The 27,331-nt window shown below is 44.7% G+C and overlaps 1 protein-coding gene across 1 annotated transcript in view; it reads left to right on the forward strand.

Moving 5' to 3' along the window:
• Positions 1-27,331, forward strand: part of GSG1L2 (GSG1 like 2) — a 74,865-nt gene that overhangs the window by 10,483 nt on the left and 37,051 nt on the right. The window contains exons 2-3 of the mRNA XM_074970960.1: positions 8,315-8,362; positions 15,928-16,080. Coding sequence (XP_074827061.1) covers positions 8,315-8,362; positions 15,928-16,080 — 201 coding nt within the window. The remainder of the gene's footprint in view (positions 1-8,314; positions 8,363-15,927; positions 16,081-27,331) is intronic.

The raw sequence follows: 27,331 nt of genomic DNA on the forward strand, positions 1-27,331 counted from the left end.
ATGGAGTAGTGGGTGCATGGGGGTGCATGAGGGTGAGGTTGGGGTACAAAGGGGATTGAGGGATGGGAATGGGGCTGAATTTAGGGTGTATGGGGGTGAGGCTGGGAGAGACAGAGTCCAGCACCAGCTTGGACATCTCTTCCCTCCTCTCCCACCAGAGACCACAAATCTCCCTGAATTTATTTGAAAATGTTTGTCATTATGCCCTAACCAACAAGATCTGTTATTGCTCACTTTGAATCATAACAATTTCAGTACCTAGGGTATTTGCAACCTTTCCCTTTCCTGCCAGCCCTAGTCAAATACCCTTTCCCTCAGCTACATGTCAGAGTGGTTACTGGGCTGCACAAGGACTGGTGACTCCAGGGCCTAGCTGCTTAAGTACCTACAATGTTTGCTTCCATTGTATTAATTTAGATGGACTAAATGGGCCCAAAGAGTCAAAGGTGTTAACACAACCCTGGCAATGTCCAGCATTAACCAGTTTTAAATAAGATTCAGGGTTTTGTCGGCAGAGACCTCAGCCTGCTCAGTACCATGGCAAACACACCATTAGCATTCTTTTTGTTAAAGATACAGAAAAAGGAGAAACCGTTAAAGCATTTGAAATGTAAAGTATTAAGTAAGGTTTTCATTTTAACAACAAACTTTATTCCCTTTCCCTTTAGGTAGAAAGAATCTTTAGAAGAACCTCCTCCCCTTGTCTGACAGTCATTTAGATGATATTAAAAATGGTAATAACTGTTCATTATTATTTAGTTTACCAATTTGGCCTAAATGCTGACACACCAATTTTGGTTCATTAATTTCCAGTCCCACACTTCTCTTGTTTACCCGACTTGATCATAACACAGTCCTTGAGTTGTATCATTTGGCCTTTTTGTTTGTACTAATTCAGTCTTTGTCTTCCTTTTGCACCTTTTCCCATTAACATTTATTGTTATAAGTTGTTGTGATACATTGTAAACTTTCTCATGGTTTTTCCAGTTGAGCTCACAATTCAGAAAAAATTATCGGCCCAATTATTACACCACCTCTGGGTTGTGGTACACCTACCACTCTACAGGCACCCTGGGTTTAATGAGCAACCCCAATGATTACAATGGTCTTGCTAGTGCCATATACAGAAATTGTAACACCTCCCTATTGGTACTCAATATTCCCCTGTTTATTCACCCAGGTATTGCATTAGGCATCTTAGCCACAGCCTCACACTGGGAACTCCTCTGCATTTGTTTGCCACTACGCCATCTAAATCCTTTTCTGAGTCACTGTTGTCCTAACTTCTGGTTCATGGGTGTATGACCTTGCATTAGGCTATATCCTATGCAGTCTGAACGGCTCTTTATAACTGATCTGTCCTTATTATCATGTTCCACTCCACCATTTTTGAGTCATCTACAAACTTTTTCAGAAATGGTCTTATATTTTCTCCTAGATTATTGATTAGATCCCAGGAGGACCCCACTAGAAACACCCTTCATGGATGACAATTGCCCATCCACAATTACTTTTTTGAGATCTATTGGTTAGCATCACAGTTATGTAGCTAATTTGCACGGTGGTTCCCTTTTTGATCTCTCTGAGTGCACCCTCGAAGGTGTTCGACATCTTGCCTTTACCTATATTGGGATGGAATCTCAATTTTTCCACTTTTAGACCAGGTCCTGAGTGCACTACCCCATGTACCACTGCTTTTCACCATGGAGATCTGGCTGGGTTCAGGCACCCACATTTCCTACCTTCAGGAACCTGTGACAAGTGAGAGTGACTATTTTATTTAGTAGTTGGAACAAAGCATTAGAGAAAGGGGATTTGAAAACAACAAAAAGCCCACACATATACTTAGTTTTATCTAATCTTATGCTTCCCTACAAGCTAAATTAGAAAGACTTTCCTCTTCAGTTACAGGAACAGAAGAGAAACAACTCACATTCCCCTGGACAGCCCAAATCCTCCTGTGTGTCTTATTCTCAATCTGGTTCTCTTAATCTCACCCACCCTGTTCAGACTGGTAGCAACACTCCCCCAGGAGTGTGGGCTAAAGCAGTTAAGGCTACTTCCTCTGGGATTATCACTTAGAGACTCTTAAGTGTAAGATGTTAGGTGACTATTAGGGTCTGTCTTCATTGCAGATCCAACTCAGACTCCTCCTTGGGTGATGCTGCTAACCCCCCTCCCCTCCATATGCAACCCTCTCCCCTGAGTTTGATGGTGCTTGACACCCAGGCTAGCTGGTCAAGAGGGGGGCTATAGGCCAGAGCCTGGGTACTGCTTTCACTTTTCAGTGTGGATACAGGCTAAACAACCCTATGGTACCTTCCCACAATTCACCGCATATGTACAGAAGGACAGACAAGTTCTCTGACAATTCACTGAGACTGAATCCTAGAGTGGCTCAGCTTAGTGCCACACAAAGAACAACAGGATCTGCCCCAGAAGTCTAAGCCCTTGTCTACACTAGGACTTTAGGTCGAATTTAGCAGCGTTAAATCAATGCAAACCTGCACCTGTCCACACGATGAAGCCCTTTATTTCGACTTAAAGGGCTCTTAAAATCGATTTCCTTACTCCACCCCTGACAAGTGGATTAGCGCTTAAATCAGCCTTGCCGGGTCGAATTTGGGGTACTGTGGACACAATTCAACGGTATTGGCCTCTAGGAGCTATCCCAGAGTGCTCCATTGTGACCGCTCTGGACAGCACTCTCAACTCAGATGCACTGGCCAGGTAGACAGGAAAAGAACCGCGAATTTTTGAATCTCATTTCCTGTTTGGCCAGCGTGGCAAGCTGCAGGTGACCATGCAGAGCTCATCAGCAGAGGTGACCATGATGGAGTCCCAGAATCGCAAAAGAGCTCCAGCATAGACTGAACGGGAGGTACAGGATCTGATCGCTGTATGGGGAGAGGAATCCATGCTATCAGAACTCCGTTCCAGTTTTCGAAATGCCAAAACCTTTGTCAAAATCTCCCAGGGCATGAAGGACAGAGGCCATAACAGGGACCCGAAGAAGTGCCGCGTGAAACTTAAGGAGCTGAGGCAAGCCTACCAGAAAACCAGAGAGGCGAACGGCCGCTCCAGGTCAGAGCCCCAAACATGCCGCTTCTATGATGAGCTGCATGCCACTACTACCCCAGCCGTGTTGTTTGACTCCTTCAATGGAGATGGAGGCAACACGGAAGCAGATTTTGGGGACGAAGAAGATGATGATGATGATGAGGTTGTAGATAGCTCACAGCAAGCAAGCGGAGAAACCGGTTTTCCCGACAGCCAGGAACTGTTTCTCACCCTGGACCTGGAGCCAGTTCCCCCCGAACCCACCCAAGGCTGCCTCCTGGACCCGGCAGGCGGAGAAGGGACCTCCGGTGAGTGTACCTTTTAAAATACTATACATGGTTTAAAAGCAAGCATGTGAAAGGATTAATTTGCCCTGGCATTCGCGGCTCTCCTGGATGTACTCCCAAAGCCTTTGCAAAAGGTTTCTGGGGAGGGCAGCCTTATTGCGTCCTCCATGGTAGGACACTTTACCACTCCAGGCCAGTAACACGTACTCGGGAATCATTGTACAACAAAGCATTGCAGTGTATGTTTGCTGGCGTTCAAGCAACATCCATTCTTTATCTCTCTGTGTTATCCTCAGGAGAGTGAGATATCATTCATGGTCACCTGGTTGAAATAGGGTGCTTTTCTTCAGGGGACACTCAGAGGAGCCCGTTCCTGCTGGGCTGTTTGCCTGTGGCTGAACAGAAATGTTCTCCGCTGTTAGCCACGGGGAGGGGGAAGGGTTGAGGGGGTAGCCACTCGGTGGGGGGAGGCAAAATGCGACCTTGTAATGAAAGCACATGTGCTATGTATGTAATGTTAACAGCAAGGTTTACCCTGAAAGAGTGTAGCCACTGTTTTATAAAATGTGTCTTTTTAAATACCGCTGTCCCTTTTTTTTTCTCCACCAGCTGCATGTGTTTCAATGATCACAGGATCTTCTACTTCCCAGAGGCTAGTGAAGATTAGAAAGAAAAAAAAACGCACTCATGATGAAATGTTCTCTGAGCTCATGATGTCCTCCCACACTGACAGAGCACAGAGGAATGCATGGAGGCAAATAAAGTCAGAGTGCAGGAAAGCACAAAATGACCGGGAGGAGAGGTGGCGGGCTGAAGAGAGTAAGTGGCGGGCTGAAGACAGGGCTGAAGCTCAAATGTGGCGGCAGCGTGATGAGAGGAGGCAGGATTCAATGCTGAGGCTGCTGGAGGATCAAACCAGTATGCTCCAGTGTATGGTTGAGCTGCAGCAAAGGCAGCTGGAGCACAGACTGCCACTACAGCCCCTGTGTAACCAACCGCCCTCCTCCCCACGTTCCATAGCCTCCACACCCAGACGCCCAAGAACGCGGTAGGGGGGCCACCAGCCAACCAGCCACTCTGCCACAGAGGATTGCCCAAAAAAAGAAGGCTGTCATTCAATAAATTTTAAAGTTGTAAACTTTTAAAGTGCTGTGTGGCATTTTCCTTCCCTCCTCCACCACCCCTCCTGGGCTACCTTGGTAGTCACCCCCCTATTTGTGTGATGAATGAATAAAGAATGCATGAATGTGAAGCAACAATGACTTTATTGCCTCTGCAAGCGGTGATCGAAGGGAGGAGGGGAGAGTGGTTAGCTTACAGGGAAGTAGAGTGAACCAAGGGGCGGGGGGTTTCATCAAGGAGAAACAAACAGAACTTTTACACCGTAGCCTGGCCAGTCATGAAACTGGTTTTCAAAGCTTCTCTGATGCGTACCGCGCTCTCCTGTGCTCTTCTAACCGCCCTGGTGTCTGGCTGCGCGTAACCAGCAGCCAGGCGATTTGCCTCAACCTCCCACCCCACCATAAACGTCTCCCCCTTTACTCTCACAGATATTGTGGAGCACACAGCAAGCAGTAATAACAGTGGGAATATTGGTTTCGCTGAGGTCTAAGCGAGTCAGTAAACTGCGCCAGCACGCCTTTAAACGTCCAAATGCACATTCTACCACCATTCTGCACTTGCTCAGCCTGTAGTTGAACAGCTCCTGACTACTGTCCAGGCTGCCTGTGTACGGCTTCATGAGCCATGGCATTAAGGGGTAGGCTGGGTCCCCAAGGATAACTATAGGCATTTCAACATCCCCAACAGTTATTTTCTGGTCTGGGAATAAAGTCCCTTCCTGCAGCTTTTGAAACAGACCAGGGTTCCTGAAGATGCGAGCGTCATGTACCTTTCCCGGCCATCCCACGTTGATGTTGGTGAAACGTCCCTTGTGATCCACCAGAGCTTGCAGCACTATTGAAAAGTACCCCTTGCGGTTTATGTACTCGCCGGCTTGGTGCTCCGGCGCCAAGATAGGGATATGGGTTCCGTCTATGGCCCCACCACAGTTAGGGAATCCCATTGCAGCAAAGCCATCCACCATGACCTGCACATTTCCCAGGGTCACTGCCCTTGATATCAGCAGATCTTTGATTGCATGGGCTACTTGCATCAGAGCAGCCCCCACAGTAGATTTGCCCTCTCCAAATTGATTCCCAACTGACTGGTAGCTGTCTGGCATTGCAAGCTTCCACAGGGCTATCGCCACTCACTTCTCAACTGTGAGGGCTGCTCTCATCTTGGTATTCATGCGCTTCAGGGCAGGGGAAAGCAAGTCACAAAGTTCCATGAAAGTGCCCTTACGCATGCGAAAGTTTCGCAGCCACTGGGAATCGTCCCAGACCTGCAACACTATGCGGTCCCACCAGTCTGGGCTTGTTTCCCGAGCCCAGAATCGGCGTTCCACAGCATGAGCCTGCCCCATTAGCACTATGATGCATGCATTGGCAGGGCCCATGCTTTCAGAGAAATCTGTGTCCATGTCCTGATCACTCACGTGACCGCGCTGACGTCGCCTCCTCGCCCAGTATCGCTCTGCCAGGTTCTAGTGCTGCATATACTGCTGGATAATGCGTGTGGTGTTTAACGTGCTCCTAATTGCCAAAGTGAGCTGAGCGGTCTCCATGCTTGCCTTGGTATGGCGTCCGCACAGAAAAAAGGCGCGGAACGATTGTCTGCCGTTGCTCTGACGGAGGGAGGGGCGACTGACGACATGGCTTACAGGGTTGGCTTACAGGGAATTAAAATCAACAAAGGGGGTGGCTTTACATCAATGAGTATTTCAGGCAGGACTTCACGGAGGGTTCCAATAAGAAATGGTGCACCTAAGTAATTGTTCTTATTGGAACAAGCAGGTTGGTCTGGCCTCTGATTGATACATGGCTAGATTTACCTCGCTGCACCTTCTCTGTGAGCGACTGCAGAGTGACCTAGAGGAAAGAGTCCCCTAGATGGGGGAGGGGGGGAAGCAAATGAGTACAAAACAAATCTGGTCTATTTCTTGTTTTGATCCACTCCATCTATCTTTTACATCTTTGGCTGGCAGCAGACGGTGCAGGACTGCATGCCATCCACATCTCATGGCTGCTCGGCAGAAGATGGTACAATAGGACTGCTAGCCATCCTCATCTCTTGCCTGCCCGGCAGAAGATGATGCAATAGGACTGCTAGCAATCCATATCACCTGGCCTGCTCACCATAAGACGGTTCAATAGGACTGACTGCAGGACTAAAGAGAATGACTTGATCAAGTCACTCCAAATTTAGTCCCTGCGCACATGTCTGCCCAGGCACTCCTGATCGACCTCACACAGGCGACCAGGAGCACCTCGGACATGACGATGATGGCTACCAGTCCTATTGCACCGTCTGCTGCCACAAGGCAATGGGTTGCTGCTGCTGTGTAGCAATGCAGTACCGCGTCTGCCAGCACCCAGGAGACATACGGTGACTGTGAGCTGAGCGGGCTCCATGTTTGCCGTGGTATGGCGTCTGCACAGGTAACTCAGGAAAAAAGGCGCGGAACGATTGTCTGCCCTTGCTTTCACGGAGGGAGGAAGGGAACGGGGGCCTGATGATATGTACCCAGAACCACCCGCGACAATGTTTTAGCCCCATCAGGCATTGGTATCTCAACCCAGAATTCCAATGGGCAGCAGAGACTGCAGGAACTGTGGGATAGCTACCCACAGTGCAACACTCCAGAAGTCGACGCTTGCCTCGGTACTGTGGAAGCACTCAGCCGAGTTAATGCACTTAATGCACTTAGAGCATTTTCTGTGGGGACACACACACTCGAATATATAAAACCGATTTCCAAAAAAACGAATTCTATAAATTCGACCTAATTTCATAGTGTAGACATACCCTAAGAAACACACACATGGGGGCCTGGTGGGGGTGGGGGAGTGCAGCGCCAGTGAGGACACAGTAATTGAGGTAGGCAGACCCTTAGACCACCAGAAAGGGCCTCCTCTATCTTTATCTAGACTGAAAGGCTCTGCTACCCAGTCAGCCCCTTAGGGTGAAATACGCATTCCCATGTATGGTATGGACACATCACACTAGTGGCAGATCCAGATCCAGTATTAATACTTATTAAAAAGCACCTCCACATTTGACACAGTCAGCCAGTTTTTAATTAATTTATTAGATACTGCATTGATTTTGTATAGAGCTCAGTTTCTAATCAGAATGTCATACAGTTCTAAGTCAAATGCCTTACAAAGTCTAAGTGTATTATGTCAACACATTTATGTTGGCCAACCAAATTTATAATCTCGTTTAAAAAAATCAAGCTCTCCAAAACAGAACAAATAAACTAGGCATTCCTCCCCACTCTTTACTTCCCTGTTCACATCACTCTATCCTGAAAACCAGGCACAGCAGTTACAGCTGCATCCCACATCAGCTTTTCCAGTATTTTCCTGGGGTCCATGTCAGGCTAACTGGCTGCTAATAACCAGGGTCAACCTTTTTGATCCTGTTTGAATATTAGCACAACAGTAACTTTTCCCCAACCCTTTGGGACTTAACTAGTATTCAAAAATTAGTTAAAAATCAACATTGGTGTCTCAGAGTGCTCCTTATGTGGGGCCTTATGTGATCATGCATGGAAGACCATACTGTAATGAAGGGAAGATTTATAATGGTTTGGGAACCTGGATTCTGAATGTCCTGAGTTTTATGCAGTTATTATCATAAATGTAGTGCTTCGTTCACTTAGTTTGGGCTGGAAAATATAGTGTATGGTATACTAACCCAAGTGCTCCCCTTAGGGGCAGTTCTAAACTAAAACCAGCACGTATGTTTATACATGCATTCATGCTAATTTGAATACAGGAGGACATTTTGCCTTTCTTTGCATTTTATTCATCTAGTTCTGCATTTTATTTTTAAACTTTAAATTTGTATATGTCTTTTAGGTGAGCATTGTAGAAGTTTTATCAGTCTGACTCCACCTGCAGATCGAGGTAAATATATATTTCCAGTACTTCAGGGCCCTGTAACCTTCCTGCTTTATGTTTAGCATTCTAAACATTTTCCCCTTTGTGCCTTTGGAAATCTCCCCTTTACTCTCTTAGGAAGGCTTTGGGGGCTTTATTTAGGTTTTCCAAACTCCATGATGAAGCCCAAATCTGATAAAATTTCAGGGTGGGAGTTTCCCAAGTATTGGGCCTGATTTGAAAGGCATTTAGACGTCCAGTGGGGTGAAAAAAACTGTTTCATTCAACTCTTGCTTAGTCTAAAAGTTTAGGATTTAGAATGGGTGTTTGCTTCTTATTTTCGTAAGGAACTATCTGTGCTCTTTAGGCCTACCACAATGCTTAAAATCTATATTTCTGTGGTTCATAAACTTTTAAAAATGTTTTATCCTTACCTGTGAGTTTGTCTACTAACACGTCTACTCCCTTCTCACCTCAGTGGTGGATAGGGAGTGCATTAGCTGAGCAGGATGAACAGGGTGCTCTGAACTCCGCTTCGTGAGGCTCATAGGCGGCTCTCTGCTAACTTATCACCTCCCCGCCCTGGGGTAACCTCAGGGGTGCTCTAATTTACTCTGGCTGGACCAACTCCCAAAGGGCTCTTCTATCCGCTCAAGCTCCCCACAGTGTAGTGAGCTCTGGCCATGCCTACTCAGAGTCCTGGAGGCGAGAAGTGGGTAATGTATACCTGGCTATGCCAACCTCCCTCTACACAAGGGGAATCCCAGCTACCCTGTTAGAGCAGGAGTCCTTCCCTTTTGAGCCACGGGACACAGTGGCAGAGTTCAGGTTATTTTCTAACAAGCAATGGGTTATCTTACACTTGTCCATGTATGTCGCACTTGTAAGAAATGAGACTACACAAATATCTCTTCACCTTCCATTAACTGTGGATTTCTGCATTCTGGTGTCTAACTGCCACTTTAGGCAGCAAAATCCCAGGATCAGGCCCCACTGGGATTCACAAAACCCCCACTCAGCTGCTCCCGAATGCTGTAGGTGCCTAAACTCACTCCGTGCCTCCATTCTTGCAGTAAAAGCTACCTAGGTTTCTGTTCCTAGGTTCTGCACAGCACAGTCCCATGCCAGGCATCCACACATCTAAGTTCCAGAGCAATTCACAAACTGGGGGAAAAGAGGTGTTCCTTCACCTACCTTGCCTGTGGAGCCCTGTCCAGTAAGTGCTTAGAGCTTTGTCTATCGGATCAGGCCCCTACAGATGAGCTTACATGGAAGAGCTGGGGGTGGGGGCGGGGGAGGAGGAGGAATTCCCTCATAACTTTTAGCCCAGGGGTTAGAGCACTCACCTGGAATGGGTAGACCCCCCACTTCAAGTCTCCTGTCACCTGAAAGGAGAGAAGAGATTTGAAAAGTGATCTATCATCTGTCTGGCAAGCATCCTAGCCACAGGGCCATGGACTACTTTGCTATGGCGGCTCCCCCATCTCTCCTGTTGCATTGTGGATAATAACTTTAAAAAAAGGCCTGGGAGTAGGGGGACTGGATCCTGAGTTACACCTCAAAAGGGAGCACTCGAACCAGCAAGCTACAGAGTCATTCTTGCTCTCTGTCACTGGCAACAGCTTCACAGGAGAGACTGAGGGAGCCCCTACATCAGAATATCCCTCAGACCAGGGATTAGGGCAAGCATCCGATAGATGGCAGATCCCTGTTCAAATTCCTTCTCCCCCACAGGTGGGTCTCCCACATCCCAGATGAGTACCCTAACACTGGGCTAAACGTTAGCAGGGATGTCTTTCTTGCTAAGATGGCGTAGGCACCTACTGACAAGAAAGGGTTTGTAGCTGAGAATCCCAAGCAGAGCTAGGCACCTCCCTGCAGCCCAGATTTAGGCACCTATCTCTGCCGCACCCCTTGCTTTGGCATCTCCCATTGGCTAGCTTACGTAAGGAGCTCCCTTGCGTGCTGGTTTTTGTAAAATTGCAGTCTAAAGCGCCTCTCACCCCATTCACTCTATGGGAAGCCTAGGTTCCTAACTCGGGCTTTGTGAATTGCAGGGATTTTTTAGGGACCTAAAAGTTAGGTGTGGTGATGCATAGTATCACTGTGTCTAAGTTCCTAGGTCAATCTAGCCCCAGGTGTCTGAAGTTGGGCACCAAAATTAGTGAACACTTGCCACTTTTGACCTTAATCTTCTTGTGCCTCAGTTCCACATAGATAAAATGGGAGTATGTATGGGGGTCTACAAACCCCATATTGAGCCTAAACAGAGGGAGAGGAGAACCTCTCCTGTTTACAAGCAAGCAGCTTGATCACACCACCATGCAGCTGCCAGAGCTGCCAGTCATGGAGACAGGCACCCACAGCTGCAACCAATAGAGGACACAAGACCTGATATCAGGGAGAGAGTTCAGAGATGGAAGGGGAGGTATAAAGGCCTGGGACAGTAAAGGGGAGACAGCCCTGCACCAGGCTGTCTCCAAGAAAGAACCAAGAGACTGAAGCAGACTGCAAGCCCTATAATTGAAGGCCTGCTAGCCTTAATTAGAGGTGAAAGTCCAAGTATTGACCTGATTGAAGAGATACTCAGGGTGGTCAGCCAGGAGAAGCTGTAGCCCCTTGAAAGACCACACCAAGAGACCCCCACAGGGTAATATCATCCCCTCTCTCATGAGTGTTGTGAAAATACATTCATTAATGTTTGTAAAACGAGGCCCTATGGGGATGACTACCATAGAATGCCCATGAGGAAATTACCAATTATGCATTCAGTGCAGGGCTTGAATGGTGTGCGGTAAATAAGGCCTGAGGCAATAGACTAAATGAGGAGGACAAAAAGAAATATTCAGTCATTGAGTATCATCTCTGCCATGCATTGAAGGAGATAAATTGAGTGGATAAATTAATATGATTTTTAATCTAATACTAGTTAATGCTTAAAAAACCCTAGAAGAAAATACAGCCTACTGCTTTAGGGCTTAAGCCTATCTTTAACTATTAGGGATCAGGATGAAATCTTCCTAGGGAGGCAGATTATCCTACACCTGCCCATTACAAGGTTTCTTGCACCTTCCTTTTCAGCAGCTGTACTAGCCACTGTCCAAGACAGAAGACTAGGCTAGAGGAGTCTAGGGTCTGATCCAGTCTGGCAGTTCCTGGGTTGGAGAATGAACTAAAGCTGGTGGGATGTGGAAAGAAAAATGCATAATAATAATAATAAAAAGGATTTCTTCTTCCCTCGCCTATGCTTTGAGGCAAACCCACAGCCAGACCAGGGCTGCTCACTCACCTGACATGGCTCCCTACTCCAACAGAGCCTGCAGTGACTCAGCTCTCAGGCATACTGCAGCATCCTATCCCTGAGTAGCCCCTGGGCCAGATGACCCCAGGCTCAGGTATTTCACTCACCCCACCAGAGCTGCAAGTTAGTCTGTGCAACAGCACTACCTGGCCAGAAACCCTCCTGCTGCCTTACAGTGTCACAGACTCCCAAGGCTTCCAGCCTGTTCTTGAACCAGTTCCTGTTCCATCCTGCCCCTAGCCTCACCTGACTCTTGTTCCCGCCTGCTTCAGCCTTGCCTATGGCCTGCCCTGACCCACTCCTGACCCCTCCATCCCTACAACTGCCTCCTGACCCCCAGACCATTGCACTGATTCCAACCCAGCTTTGACTTTTGGCCTGCATCAAGTTCTGACTATGATGTTGATTTGGCTTGTCTATGGATGCTGACCACAGTCTGTCCCTGGGCCCCAGTTTCAGAGCTGCCCTCAGCCTGGTCCCAACCCTACGTTCAGCTTCAACCCTTGGTATCAGTTCTTGCTCACTGATCCAACCACCAGACCTGACTGCCTACAAACCAGAGCCTGACAGTTTGCACAGACTCCACTGTACTGGATCCCAGGCCTAGATGGAGCACCTGGGTGCTGCAGCCCCAGAGATGTCATCTCTACTCCAGAAGCTCTAGAGCCAACTGCCCAGCTAAAGTTAGAGAACGCTTCCCTCCAAGTGCTGGTTCAGACTCCTCTAGGATCTTTTGGCCCACCCATGGTAGAAGCCCTGGAGCGTAGTTCAAAAATTCCCTTGCCGGAGTGGTTTGGCGGTGACTGCCACATGTTTTGAGGGTTTATTTACCAGTGCCACCCACACAATCAGATGAAGGTGGGACTTGTTATCAATGTACTGTCTAGAGAAGCCCTAGAGTGGGCCTCACGCATCCTGGAACAGGTCAACATGATGCTTGATTTTGAGTACTTCTTCTTGTTAATATTCCAGGCCCCAACCAAGTCTGTAACATCAAAGCAGCCCTATAGTTCGTCGCCAGTGTTAGTGACCTATCTCCACCTACACAGTCCACTTCTGGAGTCTGAATGCCGATATGGCTTGGAATGAAGCAGCCCAAATCTATAATTTTCACTGGGGATTGAATGATGTTGTAAAGGAAGATCTGGCTCTGGTCAACCCTACCCACCCCCACCTCTGCACTGAGTTGGTACCCTACATCAAGCTTTGCATAAGAATCAAGAACCAGCTGCTTGAGAATTGCCTGGAAAAGAAACAGGATGTTGACCATTCCGAGCCTAGTGTCAAAGGTCCCCATGCATGTCCTTTAGCCAGTTCTGGACCTGATCACATGCAAACAAACAGCACCAGGGGGTTCATCACAGACCAGCAGAAGGATTACTGGTGCCAAAATGGCCTTGCCTGTGCTGCAGAGAAAGTGGCCACTTCAGCACAAGGTGCTCCCACAATCCCAGACCCGCTACAGTGCCAGAAAACCACTCGATCCAGCCCCAGTAGAAGAGTCATGGCTGGACCTAATGCAGAGAGCAAATTCCCCAACTGGATCCACTCTGATGCCTACATTTTCCCATGCACCTTAGGAGCACCACCAACCACACCAGCAGATCCCCTTCCAGCTCTGGGTCCCAGCCACACCTGAAGTAAGCTGTACCCTGCTTGCATTGATCAACTCTGGGTTGTCCAGAAACTTTATGGACTTCACCTTTGCTGGAGCCAATCATTTGCCCAGGCAGAGGAAGCGTGTCCCAGAGCAGGTGGAGACTATTGATGGTAGTATGCTGACTTCTGGCCAGTTTCCTAAAACACAGCACCTCTCCAGGTCAAGATAGGAGACCACCGGGAAATTATGCAGTTTGACCTTCTCCTGTTGATCAATGAGCTCCTAGAATGGGTCAGTACAGCAAAGATCTTCATCAAGCTTGACCTGCATGGTGTATACAACTTGGTCTGCATCCGGGAGTGTGACGAGTGGAAGACAGCTTTCTGCCTCAGGTATGGCCACTATGAGAACCTGGCTATGCCCTTTGGCCTCTCCAAAACCATGGCCACATTCCAGTATTTCATGAATAATATCCTCAAAGATATATTAGACCAGTTCATTCTGATCTCTACTTAGATGACATCCTATTCTTCTTAGAAAACTAGACTCTGCACGACCAGCATGTCCAACAAGTGCTGGAATGCCTCAGGAAAAATAGCTTATATGCCAAATCAGAAAAATGTGAGTTTGACTGCACCACCATTGATTTCCTGGATTATGTTATCTTGCCTACTGAGATCACTATGTATCCACACCACCATTGTGGACTGGGCCCTGCCAAAGAGCACCTGTGACATACAGTGCTTCCTGAGATTCACAAACTTCTATTGGAGGTTCATCTCCCAAGTAGTGTCCCCCATTACGTAACTTCCATAAGAATTCCACATTCATCTGGCTCTCAGAGGCCCAATGGGCTCTTGAGCAACTAAAGAAGGCCTTCATCTCTGCACCTATATTGAAACACCTAAACCCATCCCAGCCTTTTGTTGTCAAGACAGACACTTCCAGTTATGCCATGGGGGCAGCCCTGTCGCAACTGCAGAGTGTCACCAAGCATTCTCCATCCATGAACATTCTACTCCAGAAAGCTAAGTCCCACAAAACAGCACTACAAAATCTATGACAAGAGCTGCTAGTTATCAGGACCACCTTTGAAGAGTGCCATCACCTCTTGGAGGGTGCACATTTCCCCATCCAGGTATTCACCAATCTTAAAAACCCAGAACACTTGTGATCCGCGAAGGCCAAATCCAATGGTCCCTGTCTGTTTGTTTTTTCTTGTCTAGAGTTTATGCTGCATTATTGGTCTGGAGGCCAATGGCAAGCCTGATGCATTCTCCCACAAGGGGGGGTACCCTGATGGCAATGAAGGACCATCTGAACCCTCCACCATCCTGAAGCCCCACCATTTCACCAATGTATTAGTGAACATGGACTTCTTATCCCTTGTAAAATCCTCTCTACAGAGCTACCATTTTGCGCAATGGATGTTGCACAATGCCAAGTCTGTCTCAGGCTTCTCTGTTAGAAATGGTCTACTTCTGTTCAAATACTGTGTTTATGCCCCCAGAGGCCCGTCCCATCTTCCAACTCTCTGACTATGCCACAACTCCCCTCTGGACAGCCATTTTGTACATGGAAGACCACAAAACTGATTGTGTGACCTTTTTGGTAGTCTAGACTGTACACCTCTGTGAGATCATACATTGACTTATGCGAAGTTTCCCATGCTGTATTAAGGTCCCCCATACTGAGCTGCTGGGATACTTGATCTCCCTACCTATTTCTTCCCAACCCTGGGAATCAATAGCAATGGATTTTCTTTTGGAGCTCCCTAACTCCAGAACCGTAGTCATAGCTGTAGACCTCCTATCCAAGATGTCTCACTTCGTGCTCTCCTGTAAGATTCCCACTGCAGAAATGACAGCCCATGTTGTCTTTGACCATGTTTGCAAGTTGAATGTGCTATCTTCCAATATCACGTCAGACCACAGACCAGAGTTTGTCACCCACCTTTGGCAAGAGCTCTTCCGCCTCTTAGATGTTGACCTACATCTCTCTACTACTTGTGATGCCCAAATGGATGGGCAATCAGAACAGATAAATGATATTTTAGAACAAGACATTGGGGATTTCCACCAGGACAACTGGGTACAACTCCTACCCTTTGCAGAGTTTGTCTATAACAATTCTGAACATAAGTCTACCCAGCAAAGCCCCTTTTTCTCCAGCTACAGTTTCCATCTCTGGTTCTACCCATCATGAACCTCAACTTCCCACATCCCTGCAGCCTCTGATCTGGTCAAATGCCACCTTCGTATCCAGGAGGAAGTAAGCTTGACACCACCAAGGCAGACTATAAGTGGTTTGCTGACCACCACTAATAGACCAAATCTCCCATCACTGTTGGCTTTACACAAAACACTTGGACACTTCATGTCCTTCACACAAACTTGACTACTGGTCTGGCCTGTATTCTGCTTGCACGTTATAAATGTGATCACTGGTATCTTACTTACCATTAATTTTTAGTTCTGCGATCAGTTCTTCTTTATTTGTTAAGATGAAGCCTAATATAGAATGTCTCTTTGGTATCTAAGTACCTTTAAAGTCAGAAGTTGCATGGGCACCCTCACAGATTTTGACCCTTGATTTAAAGCTTTATAAACAATAAAAATGAAGAAGAAAGAAATGTACTAAATGTCTGTAATGGCTGCTTATAATATCGATGCTATTGATTTGTCTTTCCAGGTGTACTGTGGCTGTCTATTGTAGCGGAGCTACTCTATATCATTTTGCTTCTAACTGGAGCCACTTTGATGTCAATAGAAGTGTGCTACTACACTACAGTCATTGATGGGTTAAAGCTCAACGCCTTTGCTGCAATATTCACTGTACTAGCAGGTACAGTTTAGGATTTATATATTGTAACTTTTAAAGATGTAACTTTGAGTTGCAATGCTAAATGCTTTTGCAGTAAAATTCTTTAATTTATGGACCAGATCTTTAAATCAAAGAGTTTTGCCTGAGTGAGGACTGCAGGACGGGGCCCTGTATTTTCTAATACTATTGTAAATGGCATAATTCATTAATCTAGAAAATGCAACATAGAGAGAGAAATTAGACTTGATTTCAATAAATATGCCCTTCCATACTGAGATCCAGACAGCAGAGCCGGGCTCAGCATGGCTTTGTGGAAAATAGGTCTTGTCAAACAATATTGATATAATTTTTCAATGAGATTACAAGTTGGGTTGACAAAGATGTTGACATAATAGAGTTCTGTAAGACATTTGACTTAGTGCTGCACAACACTGATTACAAATTCAGCCCTCTTCAAAATTAATGTAACACTTGTTACATGGATTAAAAACTAGGTAACTGATATATCTCCAAAGTAAATGTAAATGGGGAATCATCCTCCTAAAGGAATGTTTCTAGGGTTTTCCCAGGGATCAGTTCTTGGCCCAATACGATCCAATCTCTTTATCAATGATTTAGAAGAAACCATAAACTCATTGCTGGTAAAGTTTGCAAATGAAACTGTAACTGGAGGACTGGTACATAATGATTCATAAATTTAAAAACCACAAATGACTGTTCGATCATCTAGTCTGACCCCGTGCATAACACAGGGCACAGGATTTAATCCAGTTACTCCTGTACTGAGCCTATTAATTTGTATTTGACTAAAGTATGTTTTCCAAAAAAGCATCCAGCTATGAGTTGAAGACATCAAGAGCTGGAGAACCCACCACTTCCCTTGGTATTTTGTTCCAGTGGTTAATCATTCTCATTATTAAAGATTTGTGCTTTATTTCTAATTTGAATTTGCCTGCATTGGTTCTTGTTATGCCTTTCACTGCTGAATTAAAGAGCTCTTTAGTATCTATTATTTTCTTCTCTTGAACATACATATACATCCTAATCAAATCACCTTTCATTCTTCTTTTTGATAAGCTAAACAGATTGAGTGCTATCACTGGAAGGCATTTTTCCCAGTCCTTAAATTATTTTTGTGGCTCTTTTCTGCATCCTCTCCAAATTTCCAACATTCTTTTAAAAATGTGGATACTTGAATTGGACACAGTTTTCTAGTATCTGCCCCCCAATGCATATGCAGAGGTAAAATCACCTCTCTACTTTTTCTCACTACTACCCTGTACATACATCCAAGGATCAGATTAGTCCTTTTTGCCACAGCATCCCACTGTGTGCTTATGTTGAGTTGTTTGTCCACAATAATCTTTTCAGTCACTGCTTTCCAGGATACAATCCCCATTCTGTAGGTTTGGCCTGCATTCTTTACTCTTAGAAGAATGACCTCACATTTAGCTGTATTAAAACACATTTTGTTTGATTGGACCCAGTTTACTAATGAGGCCAGATTGCTCCTCATGACTGCCCTGTTATCATCATCATTTACCACTTCGCTAATCTTTGTGCCAGCGATATTTTATCAGCTTTGATTTTTATATTGATCATTGATACAAATATTGAATAGCACTGGGTCTCAAACTGATCCCTGTGGAACCTGCTAGAAACACCGCCATTCAGTGATGATTCCACATTGACGACTGCTTTTTGAGATCGGTCAGTTAGCCAGTTCTTAATCCATATAATGCATGCTTTATTATGATTGTATAATGCTAACTGTTTAACCAGAATGTTGCACAGTACTAAGTCTTATACTTAGACTTTTGTAAGGTGCTTAACATCTACACAATTATCTTTATCAACCAAATTTGCAGTCTCACCAAACAATGGAATCAGGTGGCATCAATTATATCTTGTCCTTTACTTTCAGCTTTCCCGTGATTTTGCTGAGGATTGAAGTCAGGGTAACTGACTTAGACTTACCCAGGTCATCTCGCTTTTCCTTTTTGAATACAGGCACAACATTAGTACTCTTCTAGTCTTCTAGAATTTCCCCATATTCAAAGATAGATTAAAAATTAACATCAGAGGGCCAGACATCTCAGCCAACTCTGTTAGGACTTATGGGTGCAAGTTATCTGGGCTTGCTGATTTAAAAATTTTCATCCCTAGTTATTGATGATCAACATCCTCCTTGGTTAAACTGGAAAATATTTCATCACTTTACTTGATATCAGGACACTGTCCTGCTTCTTTCCAAATACAGAACAGAAATATTTACTGAACACATCTGACTTTTTCCTGCTTCATTGTTAACAATTTTACAGTCTTGATCTAGTAATGGACTTTGTTTAGTACCTGTTAGTAAATAATAATACCTTTAGTTCTTTCTTTCTGTATATATTGATTAATTTACATATTAACTATTCTTTAGAATCTTTATCTTAAACAAAGAGTATGTCTGAATTCTAAGGCCTAGAACACTGGTCTTGACCAATAAGTAACACTATTTAGGAATTTATTTATGATGCTGTATTTAAGAACTCTAGGGTACCTTCTTGTCTATAAAACACCAGATATTCTTGGAAACCATCTCCTTAACATATATATAAAATGCTGACATAAGCATATATAGATTAGGGAAACTAATAAGAGATTATTGTTATAGCAGATGTTTTCTATTGGGGAAATCAACATGGAAGAATGATTGTGGGGTAAGAAAGACTCACAGAGATATTAAATTGAAGAATTGTTAGTGCTCTCAGCTGTGAATAATCATGCCTTCACACATGAATCAGGTAAACTGAGACCGTATAGAAATGACATCACAACATATGTTTCTAGGAGAATATTCTTGGCAACTAGGTTTCCTTTGTCCGAAACCCTATACAGTAACAGCTGTTTTATCGGGCACTTTACCAACCAGAAAGCTCTATAAACCGGCATTTGACAAAAAAACTTCAAAAACAGACTCCAACGAGAAACTGCAGAACTGGAATTAATTTGCAAACTGGACACCATCTAATTAGGCCTGAATAAAGACTGGGAATGGATGGGTCATTACAAAAACTAATTTCCCCATACTAATTTTTCCCTACCGTTACTCACACCTTCTTGTCAACTGTTTGAAATGGGCCACCCTCATTACCACCACAAAAGTGATTTTTCTACTGTTAATTGAATTGTCTTGTTAGCACTGACCCTCCACTTGGTAAGGCAACTCCCATCTTTTCATGTACTATGTATATATATCTGCTACTGTATTTTCCACTCCATGCATCTGATGAAGTGGGTTTTATCCCACAAAAGCTTATGCCCAAATAAATTTTAGTCTCTAAGGTGCCACTAGGACTCCTTGTTGTTTTTGTTTCAACAGGGTTTGTAGTTCACTGACAGGTCCCTGTGTACTCTGCAGAACAATGTCACCAAATTCTGTGGTGGTAACCCCCAAATTCCACAATTTTGCTAATTTATTCTATCACAATGAAATACTCTTTGTTGCTATCACTATCCCCATCCGCATCCCCCATAGCAACAGCTCTGAAAAGGTTCATTGGAAGAACATTTTTGTCCCTGAATATTTTTGACAATGATTGCTTACAATTATGTCTGTTTCACTCTATTCTCCAGACAGTCAGGCTGCCCAGGCCATGGCTGTTGTGCGGTTGTCTAGGTGACCCCACTCAGAACCTCCTTGTTCCAGAGTGTGCTAGGAAGGGGAGCTTGTAGCCAGGTTTAACAGTAAATTTCCCTGCTCCCTAGGCCTCCCCTCCTGCATTACTCTCTCAAGAGCTAGGCTGTGGAGTCCTGACTGAGATGAATGTGGCAGATCAGAACTCTGGCAAGGGGTGAATTTTGTGCAAAATACTGGGCTGCATAATATGTAATGTGTATTTTTTTAAGAGATTTGGACTGAATTTATATCTCTGTTTGACTCTCCTTTCTGGCTTGAAGGCCTCTCTTTGCATGGTGTTTATATGTTATCTTGCATTTGTTATATGGAATGTGGATTTGATGAGGTTCTATGTTTTAACACCAGTTTTATTGTGCCTTGATGCTACACAGAGTCAAAGGGTAACGTTTTCAAAAGCACCTAAATGACTTAGGGTCAGATTTTAAAGGCACCTAGAAATACAGATAGGCACCTAGTCAGATTTTCAAAAGATCCTAGGCACCTAACTTCTACTGGTACTGGAATCAAGTCCTGCTGGGTGCCTGTCTGCATCTTTAAGCACCTAAATACATTTTAAAATCTGACCCAAAGGTCTAGATCCACAAAGGGACTTAGGCATTGCAATGCTGAGTGTTGCAGCACCTTATTCTTGGGTGTCCTTCTACCAACTGGAATCCAAGAGCCAAAGTTAGGCATCCGGCTCCCATACAATGCATGGGGAGAGTTGGGCACCTAAGAATGGGATCCACAAAAGCCATCTTGCTAAACTGGAGTCACCTAAGCTAGCTTGTTACCCATGGTTTTCAGAATCCAAAACAGTGGTAACTTAACTGTTTCACTCCAAGCGGTGTCAGGAATAAATCAGTGGGAACATAGCGCTCTGGCTGATGAAAGATTAATACAAGTAAGCATTCTGTTATCTAAAACTACAATTTATTCGATTTAAGCATACACAGACACAATGAATAGGTTTAGAACATCCCAAATATTTACCAAAAATGTGGGATGGTATTGAGTAAATTGCAGCAGTTCAACAATGGCCGGTTGCTTCCCCGCCAGAGAGTGAGTTGTCAGGAAAAATGCCTCTCAGGATAGCTTCAGAGGACTGCTCCAAAGTACACTCTATTACGTAGTCCTTTTTATAACTAACTTTTACAAAACACATAGATCATAGTGACCCCTACTGGGTCATCACGTCTCCTAATGTCAAATTACTTATCAACAAACATTCCTTACGCTCTTAGTCATAATAAGCTTCTATGTCAAAGGAGCCCCAAACCCAAGGTTCCCATCCACTTATTTTCTTTCAGTCTTAAATTGTTGATTCTTTTACTCCCCTCCTCCCATTCTGATTAGCAGAGACTGCAAGTCTGGAAATATATTTGAACATGCCTCCAGAAGCTCTGCTTGTTCAAATTAACCCTTAACTAGGTGGTGGTCTATTTTATTAATTCATGGTGTCTGAATGCTGGTTGCAATTAGCTTAATCAAAATCTGGGGCACACACACACCCTCAAATTCGGGGCAACAAGCTAATAGAAAATGACAAGACGAGGCGTGTGGTTTAAGTCCCACCCCTCAAAGGGACTTAATCACCTATCCCTGAGATGGCAAAAGGTTTCTGTCTCTGGTTGGGGTTTGGAGCTGTGAACCCTCTCCTGGAGTCAGGCACACCTAAAAAGGTTCTAGAAACACTAGGAGAAAGAGGCAGCAGTAACCTGTGGGCTACCAGGTATTCTTGCATGGGGCTTTCTAAGTCTTTTTTGTTGAAGCTGTTCCACTATATACTAAATACCCATTGGCCCAGAGAGAGTGTAAGAATTACTCTACAGCTAGAGAGTAAGAGAGAGAGAGAGAGAGAAGAGAATTCAGTTTTTATTATTTAAAATAACATTGATATTATCAAAATTACCATAAATAAAGTATTTTTTCAGTTTTTTTATCAATATAAATTTTCACAGTTGCACAAAATTATAGGGGGTCAGACAATCGGGGGTAGGGTTAGGGTAATTATTTAATGACAGTAGATGCTGAGATTCAAAAAGTTAAAGCTTTATAACTCTTAACACACACACTGTCAGCATCACGTGCCAAAATATACAGAGTAAATCACCTTAACTGAAATTCTAATTTCTCAAGCTGCAGTTTTCTTACTTTGCTTACCTGTACATTTTGATTATTATAGATAGAAATATTTTTTTGCTGGTTTAGGTGTGTATGATGAAATCAACACATCCATAAAAGTCTAATCCTTCCAAGCCTATCTAAAGTCCAGTGGTTAGGGAACTCACCAGAGAGTTACAAAACCCATTCTGAAATCCCTTCTCCCAGGGTTGATTGATTCAAATCTAAGTAACTTAAATCAGCAAGCAAAAATCCTTGATTTAAATAATTGATGTTCATCTTGTTTTGCATTTGTATTTTTTAGTTTATATAATTTTAAAGAGAGGTTGATTCTCATGTGTGGGTAACAAAACAAGTTGATTTGCAACTAAATATAGCCTTTACTCTACATTTGGAACTTTTTTTGCTAACCAGGAGGAAAGATGTTAATTAAGCAATTATATAGCTTAGTTTTTAATATTGTTATTATGTTAGAATATGGTAAATGATGCATTTCTTATTTACTATATGATTTTTTACTTGTGATTTGTGTCAAGTTCTAACTGGATGGAAATCGGAATTCAATTTAAAAAAGCACCGAAAAAAAGCATTTTTGCTGCTGTTGTTGTTTAGTTAAATAAAACTACCTTAAATGTGCTGGATATATAGGGGGAGGGGGAAATAATTTTATCAAAGCATGTTTTGCATTTAAAACCAAAGGATGTATTACACACAGAAAGTAATATCTGCAATTAGTGAATTGAACTGATTGTTTCTGGTCATCATGTGCTTCAAAGAATTTACAATTAGTAGATCTCATCCTGTCATACCTCATTTTTATTCATAGATTTGGAAGAGGAAAACAAACTTGCCTGCCTTTTCAACTACCAATTGGTTTCTTAACTTTGATTAAACTAGTCATTGAAATTAGCTGGTGGAATAAACTGCAGAAGAGACTAGTACTGTCAAAAGCTATTTCCCCACTTCTAAAAAATCTGGTTCCAGGTACTCAGACAGTGGCTTCCACCAGTTCAGTGGTTTGACTTTAAAACTTTGGCAGCAAACAATGTTAAACTGCTGAATACTTTAAAAATTTTAAATTATTTTAATAGGTTATGGTAAGATTAAGCTTTCATGTGGGTTATTAAACTTTCAAATATAATTTTAAATAGATTTATTTTTAAAGAAAATTATGTAAATAAAAATATCAGATTTAAATAAAACCACTGATTTACATAAAAATCATTTTTGTAAAGAAACCATTTGTTTTTATTCACCCTGCCTTTTACACATCAGGCAGAGGGGGGACTTGAGCGTGGGTGTCCCATATACCAAGTGAGTGCCGGAGCCCAGGGGTTCTCACAACAATTTTTTTAGTGGCCTCAGAGTGCGACCACCAACTCGCACTGGTGGCCTCCTTGATGCCTTTTCCCTAAAATACTTAATGAACTTTAGGAAAAACAATTAAATATAGACAGATTCACATCCAAATCATTGTAATGTATATTTGTAGGGTTTTTTGGCAGACTCAATAACAAAAATAATGATGCCTCCCTCTTTGGTCCCCCCACCCAGGGCTTAGACTGGGGCTTGCTATGAAAAATATTGTCTGTCTGTGATACTTGTATATCACAGCACACTTAGTAGCTACCTGGGAGGCTGCAAAAAGTGATAAGTGATATTAACAAACATAGAAGTATCACTTTTCACAGATAGCTAGTAAGTCTGCTGTAAAAAGTGATACTTGCATGTTCGTTAAGATCACTTTTCTTAGCAAGTCCCAGGACCCATTAAGCTCTGGATGGGGGGGGAAGTGGGAGGCAACAGGAGCCAGAGGCGATGGTGGGATGGATGCGGGGCTGGGGGAGGCAGTGGGGGCGATAGGGGTGGGTGATGAGCCCCACTGTTTCATGGCCAGAGCCCGGGCCTGATGTCTGCTGCCGTGCAGCCAGAGCTGGAGCTCAGTACCCGTGGCCAGAACCCAGAACTGGGGACAGGAACCTCTTCGCTGGAGCCAGGCATTGGAGCCCGCTGCCACGCAGCTGGAGCTGTGGGTCAGCGCCCAGGACTAGTGCCTGAGGCCGCAGGCCCAGAGCCTGGAGCTGGATGCTGGAGCCCAGGAGTGTGTGGTTGGAGCCAAGAGTCAGCACCCACTACTGCGAGGCTGTAGCCAGCACTCACTGCTGCATGACCAGGGCCAGGGATTGGCACCTGGGGCCAGTTCCTGCCACCATGTGGCCGGAGCCCAGGAACAGAGCTGTGGGTTGGTGCCTGCTGCCATGCAGCTGCTGCAGGGGATCAGTGCCAGGGGCTTGGTTCGCACAGCTGGAGCCTGGGGCCAGCGCCCACCACTGCATGGCCAGAACTGCGGGCCAGAGGCCGACTGAAGCTCTGATGCCAGAGCTGGGAGTCTGCATCTGCTGCCCTGTGGCCAGAGCAAGGGGTTGGCGCCCAAAGCCCCTGCTTGGAGCCCACTGCCATCCAGCTGGGGTTGGGGTTCAGTGCCTGTGGCCAGCGCCTGCCACTGCATGGCTGGAACCCGGGACTGGAGCCGGGAGCCAGCGCCTGCTGCCACGCAGCTGGAACCAGGGGCCGGAGGCTGAAGCCCCGCAACTGGAGACCAGGGCCGCATGGCCAGAGCCAGGGGGGTCAATACCCACTGCCCTGAGATTGGAACCCGGGGTGTCACATTATTGACTTGAACTGGGACCATATAGAATATGGTTGCAACCAAGGTCCCATAGTGGCACCAAATCTTGCATAAAGGGGGTCAAATAAGGTGTCTAAGACAAGGTTATGGTTTGCTGATTATGATTATGAGAACTGTATGCATGTATCATTTTTGTATTTAACGTTATAAGTATTGGCTCTATATAGTCTGTATTTCAAACTTATGCTATGCTTCTGGGTGACACCCCAGACAAGTTGGTGTCAGGTCTACCTAGCCTGCTTGATGGCCCATTAAGGACCATCAGCTATACAATTGACCCATTGAGAGAAGGCAGACGTGCCTTCTGACTCAGCAAGGTGTGCAGGGACATGCCTATGGAGAGAACTCTGCGGTTTTTCCATGCCGTATGATGGACAGCTTGTCTTTGGGACAAAGAAAGAAAGACTACATGGCAAGAGAATATAAAAAGCTGCTGCAGCTCCTCCATCTTGTCTTCAATCCTGCTTCCTACCTCTGGAGGGACTTTGCTACACTGAAGCTTTGAACCGGGGACTGAAAGACCCGTCCCAGCTGTGGATGTTCTCCAGAGACTTTATTTGAACCTGCAGTTTATTCTATCACTGCTGCAAGCCTGAACCAAGAACTTTGCCATTACTGTATGTAATTGATTCCATTTAACCAGTTCTAGCTCTCATCTGTATCTTTTTCCTTTTATGAATAATCCTTTAGAATCTAAAATCTAAAGGTTTGGCAATAGCGTGATTTGTGGGTAAGATCTGATTTGTATATTGACCTGGGTCTGGGGCTTGGTCCTTTGGGATCGAGAGAACCTTTTTTCTTTTACAGGGGTATTGGTTTTCATAACCATCTGTCCCCATAACGAGTGGCACTGGTGGTGATACTGGGAAACTGGAGTGTCTAAGAGAATTGCTTATGTGACTTGTGGTTAGCCAGTGGGGTAAAACCAAAGTCTTCTCTGTCTGGCTGGTTTGGTTTGTCTTCGTGTGCACAGAAACCCCAGCCTTGGGCTGTAACTGCCCTGCTTTAAGCAATTTGTCCTGAATTGGCACTCTCAGTTGGGTCCCACCAGAACCAGCATCGTTACACGGGGTCACATGGCCAGGTTCCTGAAGTCCTGCTTCTGGAGCCTGCCACCCAACCCTCCTCCCCGCCAGCCTGTGTCAAGAACTCACTTTGTTCTGCAGTGTTGTGCCCCATCTCTCTCCAGAGGTGGTGCAGGGCGGCGCAACAAGGAGGGCTGGGGAGAGACTGATGCTTTGCCCCCCCATCACTGCCCACTGCCCCCACTGTAGCCGCACGAAAAGCCCCTGGTTGCCCTGTGTGGCCATGGTGGCCACATTTGAGAAACATTGCTCTAGCCACTGGGATAAAGGTTACAAGAAATGTCTCTTACTCTTCCTTTCTCCGGAGCTCCCAGAGAGCAGCACAAGAAGGAGTGAGAGGATCCCGAATGCAGTTGTATGAGGATGTCTGCTATCAAGAAACCAACTGTAGAAAGTTAAAAATCTAGAGTTTCACTGTGGTCTCCATTCCATACGCTGTCCCCTTGCAGATCCTTTGTTTAACACTCAGGGCTTGTCTTCATGTACAGTGCTACAGTTGCACTGGTGAAGCTGTACTGCTGTACCATGTTAGTGAAGATGCTACTTTGCTGACCGGAGAGGCAGTGGCTATGTCAATGAGAGAAACTCTTCCGTCAACATAGCACTATCTACATGGGAGGTTAGGTCAGTTGCTCAGGGCTGTAGATTTTTCACAACATAGTTCTATAGGTCTGTAGTGTAGGGCTGGCCTCAGCCTCCCTGTCCCTCCTGCCACACTCTTTGCTTATTGCCAACCCTTGTTGTGTTGTGTCTAATTTGGATTGTGGCAGTTTGGGGCAGGGATCTCTTACAGTATACTCACACTTATCTGAGTGGCCTGGAGACATCCAAAATGTTCAGATAACCGAGCAGTTGGATAAACAGAAGTGCTATTTTGAGCTTCAGTTTCACTGATATAAAAATTTGGGGAATAAAGGCAGTAATGCTGAAGTTTGTGTAATACTTTGCACTTTATTAAAGAGTAAAAAAAAAAACCACTGAGTTTATTAAAACACCAAAATTGCATTAAAACCACAGTGGACATAATTTAATTCTGAATGATGTAGCTCTTACTATACAATTTCTGCTTTAGATTCAATACAGATCTTTTTCTTTTCAATAATATCCTGCCAAGTTGCCGTTGCTGCTGAAATGGGCTTCGATATCGGTATCAGCAAGTAACCACTCAGAACTGCTACACAAATACAAAGCCATTGATTAGTACTAACAGGCAATAAGAGGTAATTGAGAAGTTATTGGTGTGTGATTAACATAGGGCCTAAATGAGAGACATCCTGTGGAATCAGATAACAAGGAATTTGGATAACTGGAATTATGCTCTATATTTTGTCAGGAAAAACCTGACTGAATAAATGAATAAGTCACTAGGGAGGTTCCTGGCAGTGACCTATACAGTGCGGGTTGCACCACTGTAAAATGTGGTCTGAGCTCCCTGGTTTTTCTCTAAAATTAGGTGGTCATTTGGTGGCAAGTTTCACACAGGGTTCACTTTTATGCCCTTTTGTGTGTAACCCTTCTGCCTATCAGAGTTGGCAGCAACAAGGGCCGGGTTCAGTACATACCACCCCCCCTGGGTACCTCTAAGAGGCAATACTTCCCCTCTCGCAAGCACAGAGTCTGAGTGTAGCAAAAGCCTTTTAATAATGGAGAGAAACAATGCGGCATTATGTTGGGGAAACACCACAAACAGGATTCATAACACCAACC

Source organism: Natator depressus, chromosome 14, assembly GCF_965152275.1.
Source record: "Natator depressus isolate rNatDep1 chromosome 14, rNatDep2.hap1, whole genome shotgun sequence".
Taxonomy (NCBI): Eukaryota; Metazoa; Chordata; order Testudines; family Cheloniidae; genus Natator; species Natator depressus.